Raw genomic sequence first — 15867 nt, 5'->3', positions numbered from 1 at the left:
GGATTATGTAATCCTGTCAGACTCTGGTATTTTTGATAAACTGTGCTGTGATGGATATGTTTATCTCAAAACCAGTAAGCAGAATCTTGGGGGTATCTTCCCTTACACATACAAAAGAAAAAGTAGAAAAAGTGATTTTTTTCCCCTTTTCTCTTGGGCACAATGTTTTTCTGGAGTTTCTCAGCAGCACTGTAGTTTGGGCTGTCGTGTAAGGTTAGATTATAAACTGTCTTTTGTAATCCCAAACTAAGACTGCAAAGCCGAAACAGTGAGTTGTTTACAGTGGAGGGCCCTGTTTTGCTTTCTGTCCTGCTTGTGCCTCCGCCAAGCAACCACTCTAAATCTCTCCCTGAGAAGAGAAGCCCCTTATTGCACTGTAAGCCTCAGGATCAGTTAGGATGCTACAGGGAACACAGAAAACCCAACAGAAAGAGCCTTGAGCAGTAGAGACATTTAGTGTCTCCGAGAAGAAGAACAGGCTGGCTTATCAGTTCGGTGATGTCTCAGGGACCCAGGCTCCTCACCCCTCTGCTCCTCCTGGGCGCAGGGCCATGACCTCGTGGTGCAAGACAGCTGCCACAGCTCTGGGAAACACATGAGCCACACGAGGCCAAAGAAGTGGGTCGTTTTCTGCATTGTGTCTCTTCCGGGGAGAGAGGAAGCCCTTCCCAGGAGCCCCAAGCAGACATCTCCTTGTCCATGGAGCACCTCTTCCCCCTCCTAGACACACGTTATCCTTGACTTTACCCCTTTCCTTTATTTCCTTATTCTCCATGACCTATCCATTCTGGTTGTAAACAATCCATCCCCTGCCCTCCATCCTTGCATTTACTGCATTAAATCAGACCCTCATAAACTCTGCCTGTTCTCCCTGCGTCCAGTTTATCTTCCACAAAGCACTGAAATAATCTTCTAAAACACAACTCTCATCAGATCACTATCCCGCTGAAAACCCTTCAGTGGTTCTTCATCACAGATACAATTCAATTTTTTTTCTAGCTATAGGAATGACCTCTCCCCTTTTTAAAGAGAATACTTGCACAGCAGCTCAAGAGAGCTCCAGATGGGTGTCAGGCTGCTCTGGCTGAAAAGGGGGTGGAGAAGTGGCTCATAGCTCCTCTAGGTGGACCCCTTCTCCTCCTTCACAGAGAGACCCCAAAGCCTTTTCCAGATCCCATGTAGGCAAATGGCAATGCCTAGTAGGCAGCCAGTATGGACCTCAAGAGTGTCAACCAGGCTAGCGGTGTAGACTGAGGTGGAGGTGGAAGCCAAGTCAGGAACACGCTCTATCAAAGTGCACAGGGTGAGGAGGAAGAGGGCCTTAGAGAGGGACAACTCCGAGGGTTGTACTGATAGACTGCCCCAGCGCCATCAGTATCTGACAACACAGTGTTTCCATTTCACCTCTCAAACGCTAAGAATGTTCATTCTAGGAGAATTCGTGCTCTCGCTGTGTTAGACAAGTTAACACAGTCAGATGCTTGAGGGCAAAGTAAGGATTGTTGAAGATCAAAATGCAACTAATATCAAAAACTGCGAATAACGATTTCTAATCATATGAATTGTTCTTCTTGTGTTTATATTTTCATTCTTACAGTTTTTTTTTAAAGGTAAAAGATTTGTGGTTTGCTTTGATAATCCTCAAGATTAGTATTTTTTTCCTTTCACAACGCTTTTCATGTCAGAAATCCTGAGTTAACCAACATTTCATGTGTTTCCATGTCTGATCAGGGCAGTTTTGAGTTAAACAGGCTTTAGAATGGAAAGTCGACTAGAACAATAGTAGCTGAATATGCTCCTGATTTTCCCTCTTGATATCAACCTGTATTTATTCTTTATGTCTATTTAAGAATTCAGTCTTTTTTGTTGTTCTATGAAGACGAAAGAGCTGTTTAGATGCAGCTTACATGCTGCTGTGAAATGTGACCTTCTTAATGAGAAGGTTAAATATTAATGAAGACTAATTGATGAATAATTTTAACAAGTAACAAACAGCATTATCAGTTTGAAGGAAGAGCTTAATGGGTTGTGCATCTCAGCGGCGGGTGTTTGCACCTTCGGTGACACTGTCAGAAGTGGTGGGGAAGGAGAGGGGGCTGGACAGAGGGCACTGGGCAGGTGATAAGGGCAGCCTCCAACTAGACCAGACTGTCCAATTCCATTTGCTTTTATCCATTCTTGTCCCAAGAGCAAGAGGTTTGCGGAGAGCTCATCCCACAGTTCTCCATGACTCTAGAAGAACTGGCTGTTGGCATCTGTCATTTACTGGCCCTTCCAGGCCCTCCAGCTGAGGTGCCCACCCAACCCCCACCATCCTCACTTTTAACTGAGATTTCACAGAAACTGAGCACCAACACGAAGCAGAAAATAAGTATCAGTTGTCTGGAGCTTCAAAGTGATTCTCATTCTCTCCTAATCCTTCTAAGTGTGATACGCATTTAGATCAAGAGTAGCAGAGACAACAGTGATTTGGGAAAATGATCATGTTATCCTAGTCTATTTCAGTGACACTCTAACATGGTTACCTAAATCAGCTGTCAGATCTGATCAGTGTTGTTGAAGTGAACAGCCATCATTCCCAGAGTGGCCGGGGTCAAAATCTCACCCAGCAGGAGCAGTTTTAATGACTGAAGCATCCAGTAACCACGAGAAGCAGCCTAACCTCAAAGCACTGCTGACCTGCTACATGGCCTCTCTTTTCTGTTTTTCAGGCACAACGTGTTTGATTGCTCTGCTGTCAGATAAAGACCTCACCGTGGCCAACGTGGGTGACTCGCGGGGGGTCCTGTGTGACAAGGATGGGAACGCCATTCCTTTGTCTCATGATCACAAGCCGTACCAACTAAAGGAAAGGAAGAGGATAAAGAGAGCTGGTGAGCTGGTGACGCCGCTGAGGACCGTCTGCTGTCTTGCTTAGTGAACAAGGCAGCTCGCTTAGAGGGCCCTGGGAGATATAACTTTCCGTTACCCAGTGATGAGTCGATCAGTACAGAGGCTGCTGCTAAGGCAGCCAAGACTGGACTTTGTATTATTTTCTTTGAAATGAATGGCCACTGAATTTGCCCTTCTTCCTGGCCAAAGATTCCAAAAGAACCAAGAAATCCCTTAGTTTAAAAGGCTAATGGGGTGGGGGAAGAGGGTAACAGCTCAGTGGTAGAGCGCACGCTTGCCATGCACGAGGTCCCGGGTTCAGTCCACAGTACCTCCATCTGAAAAAAGGCTAATGAGATCTTTAAGCCCCTGCTCACCATACTCCGCTTCCCTCCAGCTATGCCAAACCACCAGCCAGTCACCAAATGAACCATGGATTTGATACCTCTGTGCCTTTGCAAGTACCATCCCCATTGTCCAATGGAGAACACCGTCCTTGTCCTTTAAGACTCCGTTTTTAAGGGTGTCCTTTCAGAAGCCTTCCCTGTCACACTGAGCCAACAGCTCCCCCAGCCTGGGTTAGACATCCCTTTGCTCTTCCCTGGCATCCTGTGCAGACCTCTCAGGTCTCCTTTCACAGTGTCCGAACATACCTGGCTCTCTCACCTGTCTTGTCTTTCTGACTGTGAGCTCTTTGAGGCAGGAACTTGGTCTGCTCATCTCTATACTCCCAGCTCCTAGCTCAGTGCCTGTTCTAAGTAACTATTTCAGCTGGGGGGTGGGGGAGGAAAGAACCCCTTTTTCATTCATTCTTTCAACATCTAGGGGCTGGGGATACAAACTTACAGGCTGGAATCGAGGTGGGGGTAGGGGAGGTAGTAGATAGGCAGATACTAACAATAAATAAGTAAAAATAGGTAAATGATCTTGTATGTTCCCAGGTGATGACTGCTATTGGGAGACATGAGGCAGGCAAGGGAATGGGGAGGATCGGAGGTGGTCAGCGTAGGACTCACTAAGGTGACACTGGGACAAAGACTTGAAGGAAGAGTATCAGTTGATGATTACATTTTCAAAATTCAGTTTGGGGAGGATTCTTTTCTATTTGTGCAGAGCAGGATTCCTTCCCTCCCCAGACTGACAGCCACGGCAGGTAGGCTCTGTAATGTGCCAAGTGGCAAGCCCAGCTGAGGGTGCCTGTCCCCTGGGTCTCTGCCCAGGAAGGGCCCCTGCTGCCTGAGGGCATCTGCAGGTTGACTCTCAATCTCTACATATCAGCTTCTGCCCAGGACCTAATCAGCATTGGAGTTTTCCCAGTAGGGAGCTATACTGTTGAGTTCAAAAGTGTTGAATTTTATTATTATCTCCCGCTTCAGTGACTGCTTGAGACGCAGAATAATTTTTAAAGAAAGCTTTGGTCAGGTTGGCGATGAGATGGAACAAACAGTGCTTTCAGAGCATCTATCAGGCTTTGATGAGCCTCCCTACTTACAAAAACACCACCTCCCCATGAATCCACTGTGACCCTGGATGTGCAGTACAGTGAGCCTCCTCCGGTGTAAGCTCAGGCAGGAATATGTATACAGTACATCTGGAAATGTCACGTTAGCACCCAGCGCTCCCTTCTGAAATGTCACTCCCATTTTATCCTCCTTCCTCTTCCCTGTGGTACCCACCCCACCGTCCACCCTCCCTCACCCCCACAGTCATTAGAGAAGCAAATTTGGGCACCATGCCCAAGGAGGTTAATCTAACCTGCTGCGTCAAGGGTGTGTTTTACAGCCGGGCTTAATGGACAATGATTGGCTTTATTATCTTTATGTGTGTTTTCTCTGACCTCAGCCTTCCTTGCAGGACACCTTTCCCCCTCCTGTTTTGTGTGACAGTATGCTGCAACCAGCCTGGGCCAAACACACGTTGGTCCCTCTGTCCCCACCCCCAGGCTGTTTCCCACAACAGCAGCAACACCAGCTGCCGTTTACCGTGTGCTCACTCTCTGCCGGGAGTTAAGCTGAGCGCTTTACGCACATTCTCTTTCCCTACCTGATGAGGTCGATGATGTTGTCCTCATTTTACAACCACGGAATTGTATTCTCAAAGAGGCTTGTGTGCCCAGGGACACACAGCTGGTGAGTGGTGAGACCAGAATTGAGATCCAGGACAGTCTGACCCCATCGTTCAAAGCCCAGCTCACTCCTCCCTGACTGTCACAACCGGAAGTCTTCCCTCCCTCCTCCGTCTGCCTACAGCATTCGGCAGATGCTAGTCTCCCAGAAAAGATACTGCTTTGTGCTTGTAGCTGTTGATACACATGGCTTTCTCTCCTCCCAGATTACTCCTTTAGAGAAAGATCTGGATCTTGCATAACTTTATAGCCTGCAAATTGCCCTTCATGGAGTATAGATTTAATAAATATCTGACAAATAATATATGAATGAACAACATTCTAGCTCCCTTAAAGAAAAAAATAACAATAGATAATATTGAGTGTGTGTTATATTTAAGCATGGTGCTAAGGGATTTACATGGATTAACTCCTTTATTTCTCACAACTCCTTTGTTTCCCTCAATGAAATAGGTACTATTATTGTCCCTGTTTTGCAACCAGGGAAACCAAGGATGAGAGAGAGAGAATTTCTCATCCAAAATCACACAGTGGGAGTACTAGAGTAGGGAATCAAATCCAAGCGCTGTGATATGAGAGCCTGAGCCTTTAACGACGGTGCTGAAATATACCGATCTCTAATCCTGATCCTAATTGGGAAGCTGTTTTGAGATTGATAGAGTCACACCCAAAGGCAGCCTCAAGCTAATGATGGACCCCAGTGGTCACCTCTGTCACCTGTCCACCTGCCTCTTTTGCCGCTCTCCTCGGACCCCCATCCTAGTGCTCCCTACTGTCAGTCACTCAGCTGCCAAGGTGTCCTTAAGTTCACACTGAAGTCCTCACCCATCCGTACTTTCTACTCTCAATATTCTTTTTGATTTAGTCTTGAAGGCCTTTAAGATGAGGGTGTGTGGATCTACTGGTAGAGCGTCAAGCCTGAAGGCATGCAGCGGGAACAGTGCTCCGTCCTGGCAGTACCAAGGTTGGGTGAGGGGTCACATGCACTAGATCCTGCTGTGCCTGCCTCCAGTCTGCACCAGGTGCGAGAGAGCAGCTGGTCAAGCTAATGGGCTCGTTCTCTCTTTCCAGGTGGTTTCATCAGTTTCAACGGCTCCTGGAGGGTCCAGGGAATCCTGGCCATGTCACGATCCCTGGGGGACTATCCGCTGAAAAATCTCAACGTGGTCATCCCAGACCCAGATATCCTGACCTTTGACCTGGACAAGCTCCAGCCCGAGTTCATGATCTTGGCATCAGATGGCCTCTGGGATGCCTTCAGCAACGAAGAAGCTGTTCGATTCATCAAAGACCGCTTGGATGAACCTCACTTTGGAGCCAAGAGCATAGTGTTACAGTCATTTTACAGAGGCTGCCCTGACAATATAACAGTCATGGTGGTGAAGTTCAGGAATAGCAGCAAAACAGAAGAGCAGTGAACCCTTCGGGGTCTCAGCTGCCTTAGACTAAAGGACTTTAAACACCCTGGTCTCTTTTAATGTAGTGAGAGGTGTGGGAGTTACAGTTAGGATCATCCACCCAGACGTGGGATGCCCCCTCCCTGGCCATCTTAAGTCTATGTCCCGCGATGAAGAGGGTGCTTTTGGCCAATGTAGTTGAGAGGCTGGAAAATGGTTTCTTCGTGTTTTCCCATTTTTTCATCCAATGTTCAAAGTATATAAATATATAGCTGTAGATTCACATGTGTGAAGTGAGCGGCATGTGTGCCATATATACTCCTTTTCAGATTGTTTTCAAGATCCCTCACGGGGCCCTCCAGGCATCAGGCTTTGTGTCCTCTTGTTGGAGCGGGAAGCAGGGCGCAGGGAGCCAGGGCCGAGTGGCCACACCCTTTGCTGAGAGAACGGTCCTGAGAATGCTCTGTCCTCCTGAGCCCAGGTTTTCTGCTCTGCAGCAGTCCAGAAACAGATTTGGAAATGGTTTATTATTATTCTGTGGCTGTTCTTGGAGGCTGAGGAAGTGGGGAGGATGAGAGTTGCCTGCACAGCGGAAATAACCTCTCACCCTCGCGCCCTTTATTAGTTAAACAGACTTTGTGTACCACCCGGCCAGTCTTTGTGCGTTTATCCTAATCGTGCATGACCTTAACCTTTTGCTTACACCTTACTGTATGTGATAGGCAGCTGTTAAACTTCACCCCCAGACACAATTTTTTACTTTACCAAGAAGTGACAAAAGCAAATTGCAATACCATAATTCCTTCCATCTCTAAGGGTAGATAGAGGAAAATAATGGCCGAGTAAGTCACGGTGCCCCTGGGGAAGTCTGCCGCCTGCATTGGGAGAGACAGCTGGTGAGGTCGCCATCCTGAATTGAGCTCCAGCTGCCTGGTTTGGGGCATTTTTTTTCTCTCCTATAATGCGTGCTCTCAAGTGTCTTTCAATCAGTGTTCTGAGAAGCAGCGGCCTAGAACTGTGTGTGCGTTCCTTGAAGCCAAGTACAGCTCCCAGCTGCGCCTTGGAACTTGGTGGTGAACCGCTGGGCTGTGCTTCTGCTTGACGGTGCAGAGGCCTCCGTCTTTAACATTTGATTGCAAGTCATTGAGTTGTTGTGGAGCCAGACTTGCTACTTTCCATTTCGTATCACCAAAGTCACGTTTCCAATCTCAGTATTTTATAATCACTAGGTCATCCGGTGTCCCTAATTGAGGTGGCTCAAACAGTCAAACAAGATTTTCATTGCATCTCCACCTCTGTGTGTCCAAAATGCCAGGGTGTCCACCTGGTTTTGTCCTTCCAGCGTGGGCATTTGTCATCATAGCTTCTCAAAGGCCCCACTCACTGGCCACCTCCTGCCCGTGGTGCCGCTGCGCCCCCCACTTCGTCCGCTGCGGAGCTGTCCTGAAGCAAGTTCTAGGAGTGAACTTAGGAGGGTGAAGAGATCCCCTTGCGGCTGCCAAGGACCATAATCTGTCTGAATTCCCCCAAGTATATAACCTTTCTTTGACTGAAAGAATTCAGTCATGAATTCCCAAGAGATTTGCTTACTTTTTGTAAATTGTAACATTAGCATTTTCAATATTAGAATTAGAACCTAGGTTTTTTGTGTTTTTAGCTGTAGCACATCTAGCACAAAATACTTGCCCCCATGTTAGATGGGAGTATCCGCCTACTGAGAGACACAATATTTGGATGTGTGTATTTGAGGTGGGGGTTGGGAGACGAATGTAGGATTCATGCTGGGTGTGATTGATGTTGGACAGTCAGGCCAGGTGGCCCGAAATTTGCTTGGTGATTGAGGACAGTCTGATTCTGGAGAGTTACCAAAGCCCACATCTAACTGGAGTCGAGGAATAAGCAGTGTCTTCGTTTCATGGTACACAGTCCACTTTCCTTTTATTTAAACTTAACCCAAAATTCAGAATAGCAAGGGAAAGACATTTTTTAATTCTGTGATCATTGTTATTGTCTAAAATGAAAATGGTAGTGTTTTGGTGCTTCTAAACTTTGCTTTGTAGAATTAATTTATTTCTGATTTTAACCAAGTAGTGTGTATATTTTCTACTCCCTTTCTGCCTCTTTTTCTCCCACTTTGGCTTGTAGATTTTTTAAAAATAGAAGTTCTAAGCTAAATAATAGTTGGATTAATAGTTATGTCTGAAATCAAAGTACTTCGTTACCTTCTCTCATCCTCCTGGAGTTCTCTCTCCCCAAGCCTCCTCCAGCCCCTGGGGGTCTGCAGACAGCACCCCGGGGTGCCCTGTGGCTCACCGGCCACTTTCTAGGGACAGGGAAGGTTGAGTCTAGTTAGAGAAATTGATTTGAGAAGTTTGCATGTGATGCTTCCCTAAACAGCACTGCCAAAGCTTTGGAACTGTCACCCGAGGCTGCCAGACTCCCTAGCCCGAGTTCGCATTGCCAATAGCCCTCATGGTGCCAAATTTTGGAACAGTTTTACAGCCTTTTAGAAATGAAGCTGGGAACGAATGATCACGTGCTTATGAGCCCTTAGCATGATGCCAAGCCCAGGTCTTCATTAATGCACTGTCCTCCTGCTCCTCCACCAGCATTCATACTTTTAAAATGGGTTGAGATGCGGTGGGCATGAGGTGGAGGATGGAGAAGGCAGGGAAATTTTTTCTTAATTCGTTGTATTTGCAATTCTCTAATCAAAGGAATAAACAATACTTATATGGAAAACTTCAAAGCTAGTTCCCAAGACCGGCATTTATTTCGCATGACCAACTGGCCCGAGGCATGTAACTGTGAGGTCACGGTCCTAATACAACATGACTGTACTCATTACTGATAACCAGTGGCCACGTTCTGTTCCTTGCCTTGGATGGAAGTGGTTGACCTCTAGAATCTTGTCCATGATAAGGGTATTACAGAGAGTATTTTAGAGAGTAAAGGAGCACATGCAATCTGGATCATTTAAAATAGCTCTTGTTTCACATAACTGTTATGATTTCAACCCATGAACATTTTGTGCAGACAGGATTGTGTGTGTGATGGCATCACCAGTCCTATCTGAAGTGATTCTAGGAAGCTGATTACACAATTGAATTGGATCATGGGGATATCTGGCAATACATGAGGGATTCACAGAGGGAGAGCTCACTTTTTCTTGGCCAGATATGCCTTGACTTGCCTGACTTTTTTCCCCCTGAGTTGTTTTCAGATCTAACTCTTGCAATTGTGAACACAGCAAGTTTAGAAAGGGCAACATTTAATTGTCCATCTGAAAGTATAGGAATACATACTCTGGGTAAGGCTTTATTTTCCAATGATCTCAGAAAATGTGGGTCCTTTTGACCCACTGTTAGACTGATCTCTTAATATTCCCCCCAGATTGCCTTAGCTCGTCACACCAGCATTCCCAACCCAGCTCTGCAGAAATGACGCCTATTCAGTTGCCTCTGGATCAATTTTTTTCTAGTAACACCGAGTAACATTTCAAAGAGCTTGTGTTCCATAGGATCTGCTTTAGGAAATTCTGGTTTATGGAAATATTACTATTTTCTCATTGCTATGACTCTTAGTAGTTGAAATACAGTTAGCAATTTAGAAGTACTAATCCTTTCATAGGAGAGGCTGGTGTGTTAATGAAAGCAGTGTTAACAAATAGAATGATTTAATACGACCAACAGCAGCTCCCGTTGATAGCAGAAGCCCAACAATCCTCCTTAAAACTCTAAACATCAGCTCCCTTCTATTTCTGTGAATAGTAAGCAAAAGGCTTGCATAGCTAGGGACTTCTCAAATTCGTTCCAAAAGCTTTCAGTTGCTTTTTTGAAATTATCCTTGCTTTCCAGATGGAATCAAAATAAATATTTTTACATTTTATCACAATGTGAGAGTAAAAAAAATATTTAAAATAATAGAAAAGGGGGAAATGGCATATTTGGTATTAATTCATTTTTAAAATTCTAATGAGTTTTTTAAAACAATGTATCCATGGTATAATAATGGAAATGTAAACTATTTACACTTCCTCTTTCTTCTCATTCATTCTAAAATCCCTGTCCCATGTTGTCCCACCTTTCACATTTTATGTATATAATTCAGTTTATCAAGTTATTTCTTGCCTAAAATGCAAGGCTTGGCTCTAGCTCCATAATTGTTACTCTCAGCCTGGGGAATATGTTTGGAAAGCTCTGAGAGATAATCCCAAAGCAACAGATGAAACAAATCTAGTCGAAAACATGGTACAAAGTGAATTTAGGGTAAAGTCATTATCTTAAAATGACATCCAGTGTTTAGGAATATACCCTCCCTCTGGTTGTTATCCAAAATCGTATAAAACAAAGTAAAATCGCTTAGGCTAGGTGGCAAATGGCAAAGGGCAAGTGACAGTTGACACTAAGGCTTCCATGAGATACATGATTCTAAACTTGTTTTCCAATATGTACATTTATTTGCTAATTCTTTATAATGTTGATGCTGTGTCCATTATTTTTTATTTTTACCTCTGTTAAGCTGCAAACTGTTTAACCAAGGGTTGACGATGATCATGTTTGTGTGCTTAGTAATAACCACACCATCATTTGTACAATCACTTCAATAAATCCAAGTTGAGGACTTTGAAAAGAGCATGTAGTAACTATTCATTTTCACCAACCAACATAGGCATTTTCACAATTCAAATGTCCACCAAAAAGCAAGCAAGAAGCAAAGATGCAGATTATATTTAGAGATACAGTTCCATTTATTCTATAATAAATGGAATAAATAAGTCCTATAACCTGGCATTCTTACCACATAATCCCCTCTGACATTGGCCAAATCCAAATTAATCTCAAAACCTCCAAGGACCAGAGTCCCTAGCTTTGAGCACAGGCAGATTACCATGAGGGCTCTGATTGTAGACTGTGCTGGAGGGAGGGTTGGGGGACAGGGCAGTCTGCCTGGGTCACTCGCTGCCTCTGTAGGAGAGGGACCAGGTACCAGCCACACTCTCCCATCACCTTTTGTCAGGAGGAAATTCAGAGGTTAAATGTGATGTCATGCATTATCACAATGTGGTTCTATTATTCATTAGACAATGGGTAATTTAAAATGTGTTCATGCAGAAACAAAGGTAGAAGTAGTATTCAAGGAATTGGGGGGAAAAACCTTTTGGATACTTAGACATTGAAAACGTAAAAAGTAGGTTATCAAAAATTTGGCTTATCAGACTTTTACCTGCATAGGTTGTATTTAATAGCAATTGCTAACAACTGCACAGAGGTCAGTAGAAAGCAGGCTTTCCCGCTTCTCACCTATTCAAATTGCAAGGCTTCCCATTTAGAGTATTGGCTAGTGCTTTGCTTATGTGTTAATAAAGACAATTCTAAAGCTCCTTGTTTTATAGGACTGATGGCACAGGTAGAATCATTCTTAAAAATAGTTTGAAACATTTTTTTAATTTAAAAAAAAGCAGCATTAATTTCTGCTGTGATCAAGTTAGAATGTACAGAAAAGCATTTGCAAGAAAATGTACAAGATGAAATCAGAGAATAATTTAAAAGGAAATATTTTAAATTAAGAAAAGAAGACCTTATATTTTACTCCATCATGAGTCATGCTTTCTGACATCTGTGCTCTTTCTGAAGGAGACAACATTGAGAAAAAAGAGAATGAATCCTGAGTTATCTATAAAGTTCATAAAACTGCAGTCCCAATTCCATTCTTACCCAATGAAAATGGATACACCACTGTCCTAAACCACTTTTACTGTCCTCGGTTCTGTTCACTTTCCAAATGCTTGACAGTTTTACCCTGAACCCTTTAAGAATTTTTGCATTTTTCAAAGAGGGAATACCCCTTTTTAGAATTTTTTTTAAATAGTAAGAGAGATGAAATGCTAGATCTTCCATGTTGGAGTGCCCAAATAAAATTGAAATCAGATAAACATAATCACAGCTACCTCTGGGGGTGAGTTTTGAAACTGTTAATTTTCCAAATGCCAACATGAATACCAGTGAGTATTCAACTGAAAACAGACAATTTCACTTAAACAAAGTACAAGGTTGTTTAATATTCCAGCTTCTTAGAGAGTTTTCCATATAATGAAAAGGATGTTTGCTTATATAATTTTTTAAAATCCTATAAGAATGACGTATTAGACATCTCTAACTGAAGAGAATGATGTTTCTTGTGCAAATTTTAAATTCCCATCTGTCTCAGCATGCAAAGACAAAAAGTGACTGCTTAGTATAATAATGAAAACATGTAAATCCTGCTCCATGGGGAAAAAAAATGAAAAAGCCACGGGACTTTAAGCAAGAATACTCCCCCTGTTTAAGCTGCAAGACTACATTCAGTCTATGTCTTTATCATCCTGACTGCCCTTTTATCTCAGGCATATATTTAGAAAGTAGAATAATCAATACAGAAAAGGAGACGATCTAATAACTTCAGCTTCAATTTTAGAAAGCAGGGTTTGCCTTTTTAAAAATTTATCAGAAATATATGTTCACATTGAAACACTGACATCTATGGCACTGTCTTTGGTTTACTGTTTCAATTTCTAAAGCAAATGGTTTTGATTTACAGCACTCACACCACTTCAGTTCAGAGTACAGAGTTGAAGACTGTTTTGCAATGCCTCAACATTCCCTCAGTCAGTCAGTCAGAAAAAGAAAACAAAAGCAAAAGAAGATGACATTTTAGTGAGTTCAGAAGAATGATGATCCCAACAAGCCTGAAAAAATAGCAATGAAACAGTTAATTCCAAAACACGCCAACGTGAACTATGTTCACATACATAATTCTTATATACCACATGTACAAGTTTTTTTTTTTTAAATACAAGCATCACTGCATTTATAATACATTGATCTATGTTATGAACAGGTTTAATTGGGAAAGCCACTATTTTTGCTATAAGTAAATCTGCTTGTATATTTTATTCTTTCCTTTATGATTATTAATATTAGTCATATTCTTTATTAGTATTCCTTTTTGAGCACCTGTCATATGCCAAGTGCAAATAGTCTAAGGAAGCATATCTAGAGGTGAGCACTTAGGCACCATCCCCACCTTGGCACTCACAGCCCAGCGGAGGCTGCACAGATATCGTAATTCTCAGTATTGGCTGAATGGGGTGAAAATTGGCATCTTTCATTATTTTCTCCAATGAGTTTAGATGTGTAAGGACAGGGCAGAATTAGAGTCATTCTTTCCTATACTTAAAAGACAGCGAATGGTAAAAGATTGGGAATATCTTGCCTACACCCGAGCAAATTGCATCAGATATTTACTCCATATTAGGTCACCTAGTTTCCTAAAGATGGAGTGGGGAGGTGAGACAGGGAGCCTCTGGGGACCAGGGCAAGGGTAGGGCTGTTCCAGTGGGGAGCCACCACTGGAGCCTCCTCCCGGAGGGACAGCAGCCATGCAAGGGCTCAGCCATGGTATAATCCAAGCCAGGGTGTCTCCTCTGGAGGAAGGAGAGAATTACAGCAAAGGAGAACAGGCAACAGTGAGAACATCTCTCCATGGTCTGTTTCTATTTTTGTTCCCAAGAGGCTATGTCCCAACCTCATGTCCCAAAAGAGAACCCAGAACTGAGAGTGTTTATCATCAGTGTTCCTTGAGTATATAAATTAGCAAATTTATGATATAGAAAATGAACATATTTCAGGAATATAATTATTTCTTGAGCTTAAATGTGAAGACTAAATGTCAGATTTTTTTAAATCATAAATTAGGTATCCATAGTTGCCCTAGACATTCCAAAATCTAGGCAAGGAATTTAAGTTTTCTATTTTGAATGAGACTAGCAACATCTGTTTTCTGTATGACAAAGCAAAACAAAATGCCAGACTTGTATTTTTAACCACAGAAGCCATCACTTCTTTCTCAATTCTTTGGTCATCTTCCCTAGACACCTCTTTCTGTTTATGCCACTTGCTTCTTTATCCAAGTAATATTAGCTATTGCCAAATTACATTAGAATTCTATTGAATTCTAATAAGAGTGAGAATGAGGAGACATTGGGAATGACTCATTGGGATCAGAAATGGAATTTTTGTTGTTTTGTTTTTAATCATGAGAACGTATGAAAGGAAACTGAAATTAAGTCAAACCAATTTCTGACTTGGTAAGGTTAAAACCATAGGAGGAGTCCAGTCATTAAGGAAGGAAAGGAGGGTTGGAGGGAAAAAGAGAAAACCTCAAGTACCTAAGAAGTATGTTTTGTGCATGGTATATCTCAAAAGTTCTGCTCTTGTTCTCTGCTGAATTTTGAAACAATGACTTTGTATATGCCTTAACTATAGTGATTTCAACACCATGACAATTTCTCCATTGGCATTTTCTTGCTATTTTAAAAATCATGTTATTTGTTTATAAAAAAAAAAAAGCAGGATCCATGATATATTAGACAATGCTTTCTTTTAGGAAACTTCCAATTATATTTAATAATTAAATCACAGGTCAAAAATAAGTTTCAGATCAATCAGGCTTTCTGGTAAGTTAGTCCCTGAAAATGATTCATAATAAATACAATGAAAACTCTGCAAAACCTCATTACTCTTGGTACTCTTCAGAGGTTTTTATACCTACTAGTCTATATTTGTCTCTAAGAGATGCTTGAAATAAAAGTTAAAATGTCAACCTGGTGTGGAGCCCAGAGTATATGGCAGTGCACGGTGACTCAAGATGCATGGCATGTCATTCAGGTCCCTTGGATGTGTGCTAGGGGTAGGTTTAGCCTTGTAGAGACTAATGTGTTCATGCAATCACTGACTCTGTGTTGTTGTATACAAAGTGGACAGCTAAAAATTCACCTTTGATGACAAGATTCAAGCAAAAATAAACACATTAAAGTTATTGGACTTTATACACAGAATGGCTGCTATTCTTTTTCTTTGGGTTAAAGTCCTTTTACATTCTAATGTCTGGCCTGGAATTTCATAATTTCTCAAGGTTTTTGAGTTAGAGTGGCTGCTGAGCTGGGATTCCACGTAGAAAGCAGGAAAACAGTTCATGGCCCGAGGATAAGACAAAAACATAACAGAAGCAAGAGATAGGAGACATTGAGGCTGGGAGTGCTCCCATCTGGAACACGAATAAGCCTGGCTCCAATTCAAAACAGAGTTACTTTTAAAAATGTATACAAATGTATGCAATAAAAATTGTTTATTGTTAACGCCACTTTAACCCAGCTTTATACCACAACAAAGATTACAGAGTATAACTAGTATTAGGTGATAAGGGTTAGATTAGCTCTACATACAGGTAAACTCCAGCAATGTGGCATGACACGCCTCAGAAGAACGTCCAGAAGAAAATCTCCATCTGCAAAGGTTTTCACAAGATGGAGAAAGGAACAGTGTGGAATTTAGAGACAGAGGGAAATAAGTATACACACACACATGCACACACGTAATGCTATTTTTAGGTATTCTAAAGAGGAAATGCTCAGATGTGAACAGCGCTTGGGAC

General features: G+C 42.5%; 1 protein-coding gene across 3 annotated transcripts in view; it reads left to right on the top strand.

The window, feature by feature from the left end:
• The window catches only part of PPM1L (protein phosphatase, Mg2+/Mn2+ dependent 1L), a 265389-nt gene extending 250140 nt beyond the window's left edge, over positions 1-15249 (top strand). For 2 of the 3 annotated variants that reach the window (XM_006194882.2, XM_032485156.1), the window contains 2 exons: positions 2712-2873; positions 6068-11025. In XM_006194882.2, coding sequence (XP_006194944.1) covers positions 2712-2873; positions 6068-6414 — 509 coding nt within the window. In that variant the 3' untranslated portion in view covers positions 6415-11025. Of the gene's footprint in view, positions 1-2711; positions 2874-6067 lie in introns of all 3 variants that reach the window. The other variant, XM_032485169.1, reaches the window with a different exon arrangement.
• Positions 15250-15867: the final 618 nt, after the last annotated feature.

Source organism: Camelus ferus, chromosome 1, assembly GCF_009834535.1.
Source record: "Camelus ferus isolate YT-003-E chromosome 1, BCGSAC_Cfer_1.0, whole genome shotgun sequence".
In the NCBI taxonomy this organism is placed as follows: domain Eukaryota; kingdom Metazoa; phylum Chordata; class Mammalia; order Artiodactyla; family Camelidae; genus Camelus; species Camelus ferus.
Note: the sequence above shows the minus strand (reverse complement) of the source record. Positions and strands in the feature narration are given on the sequence as shown.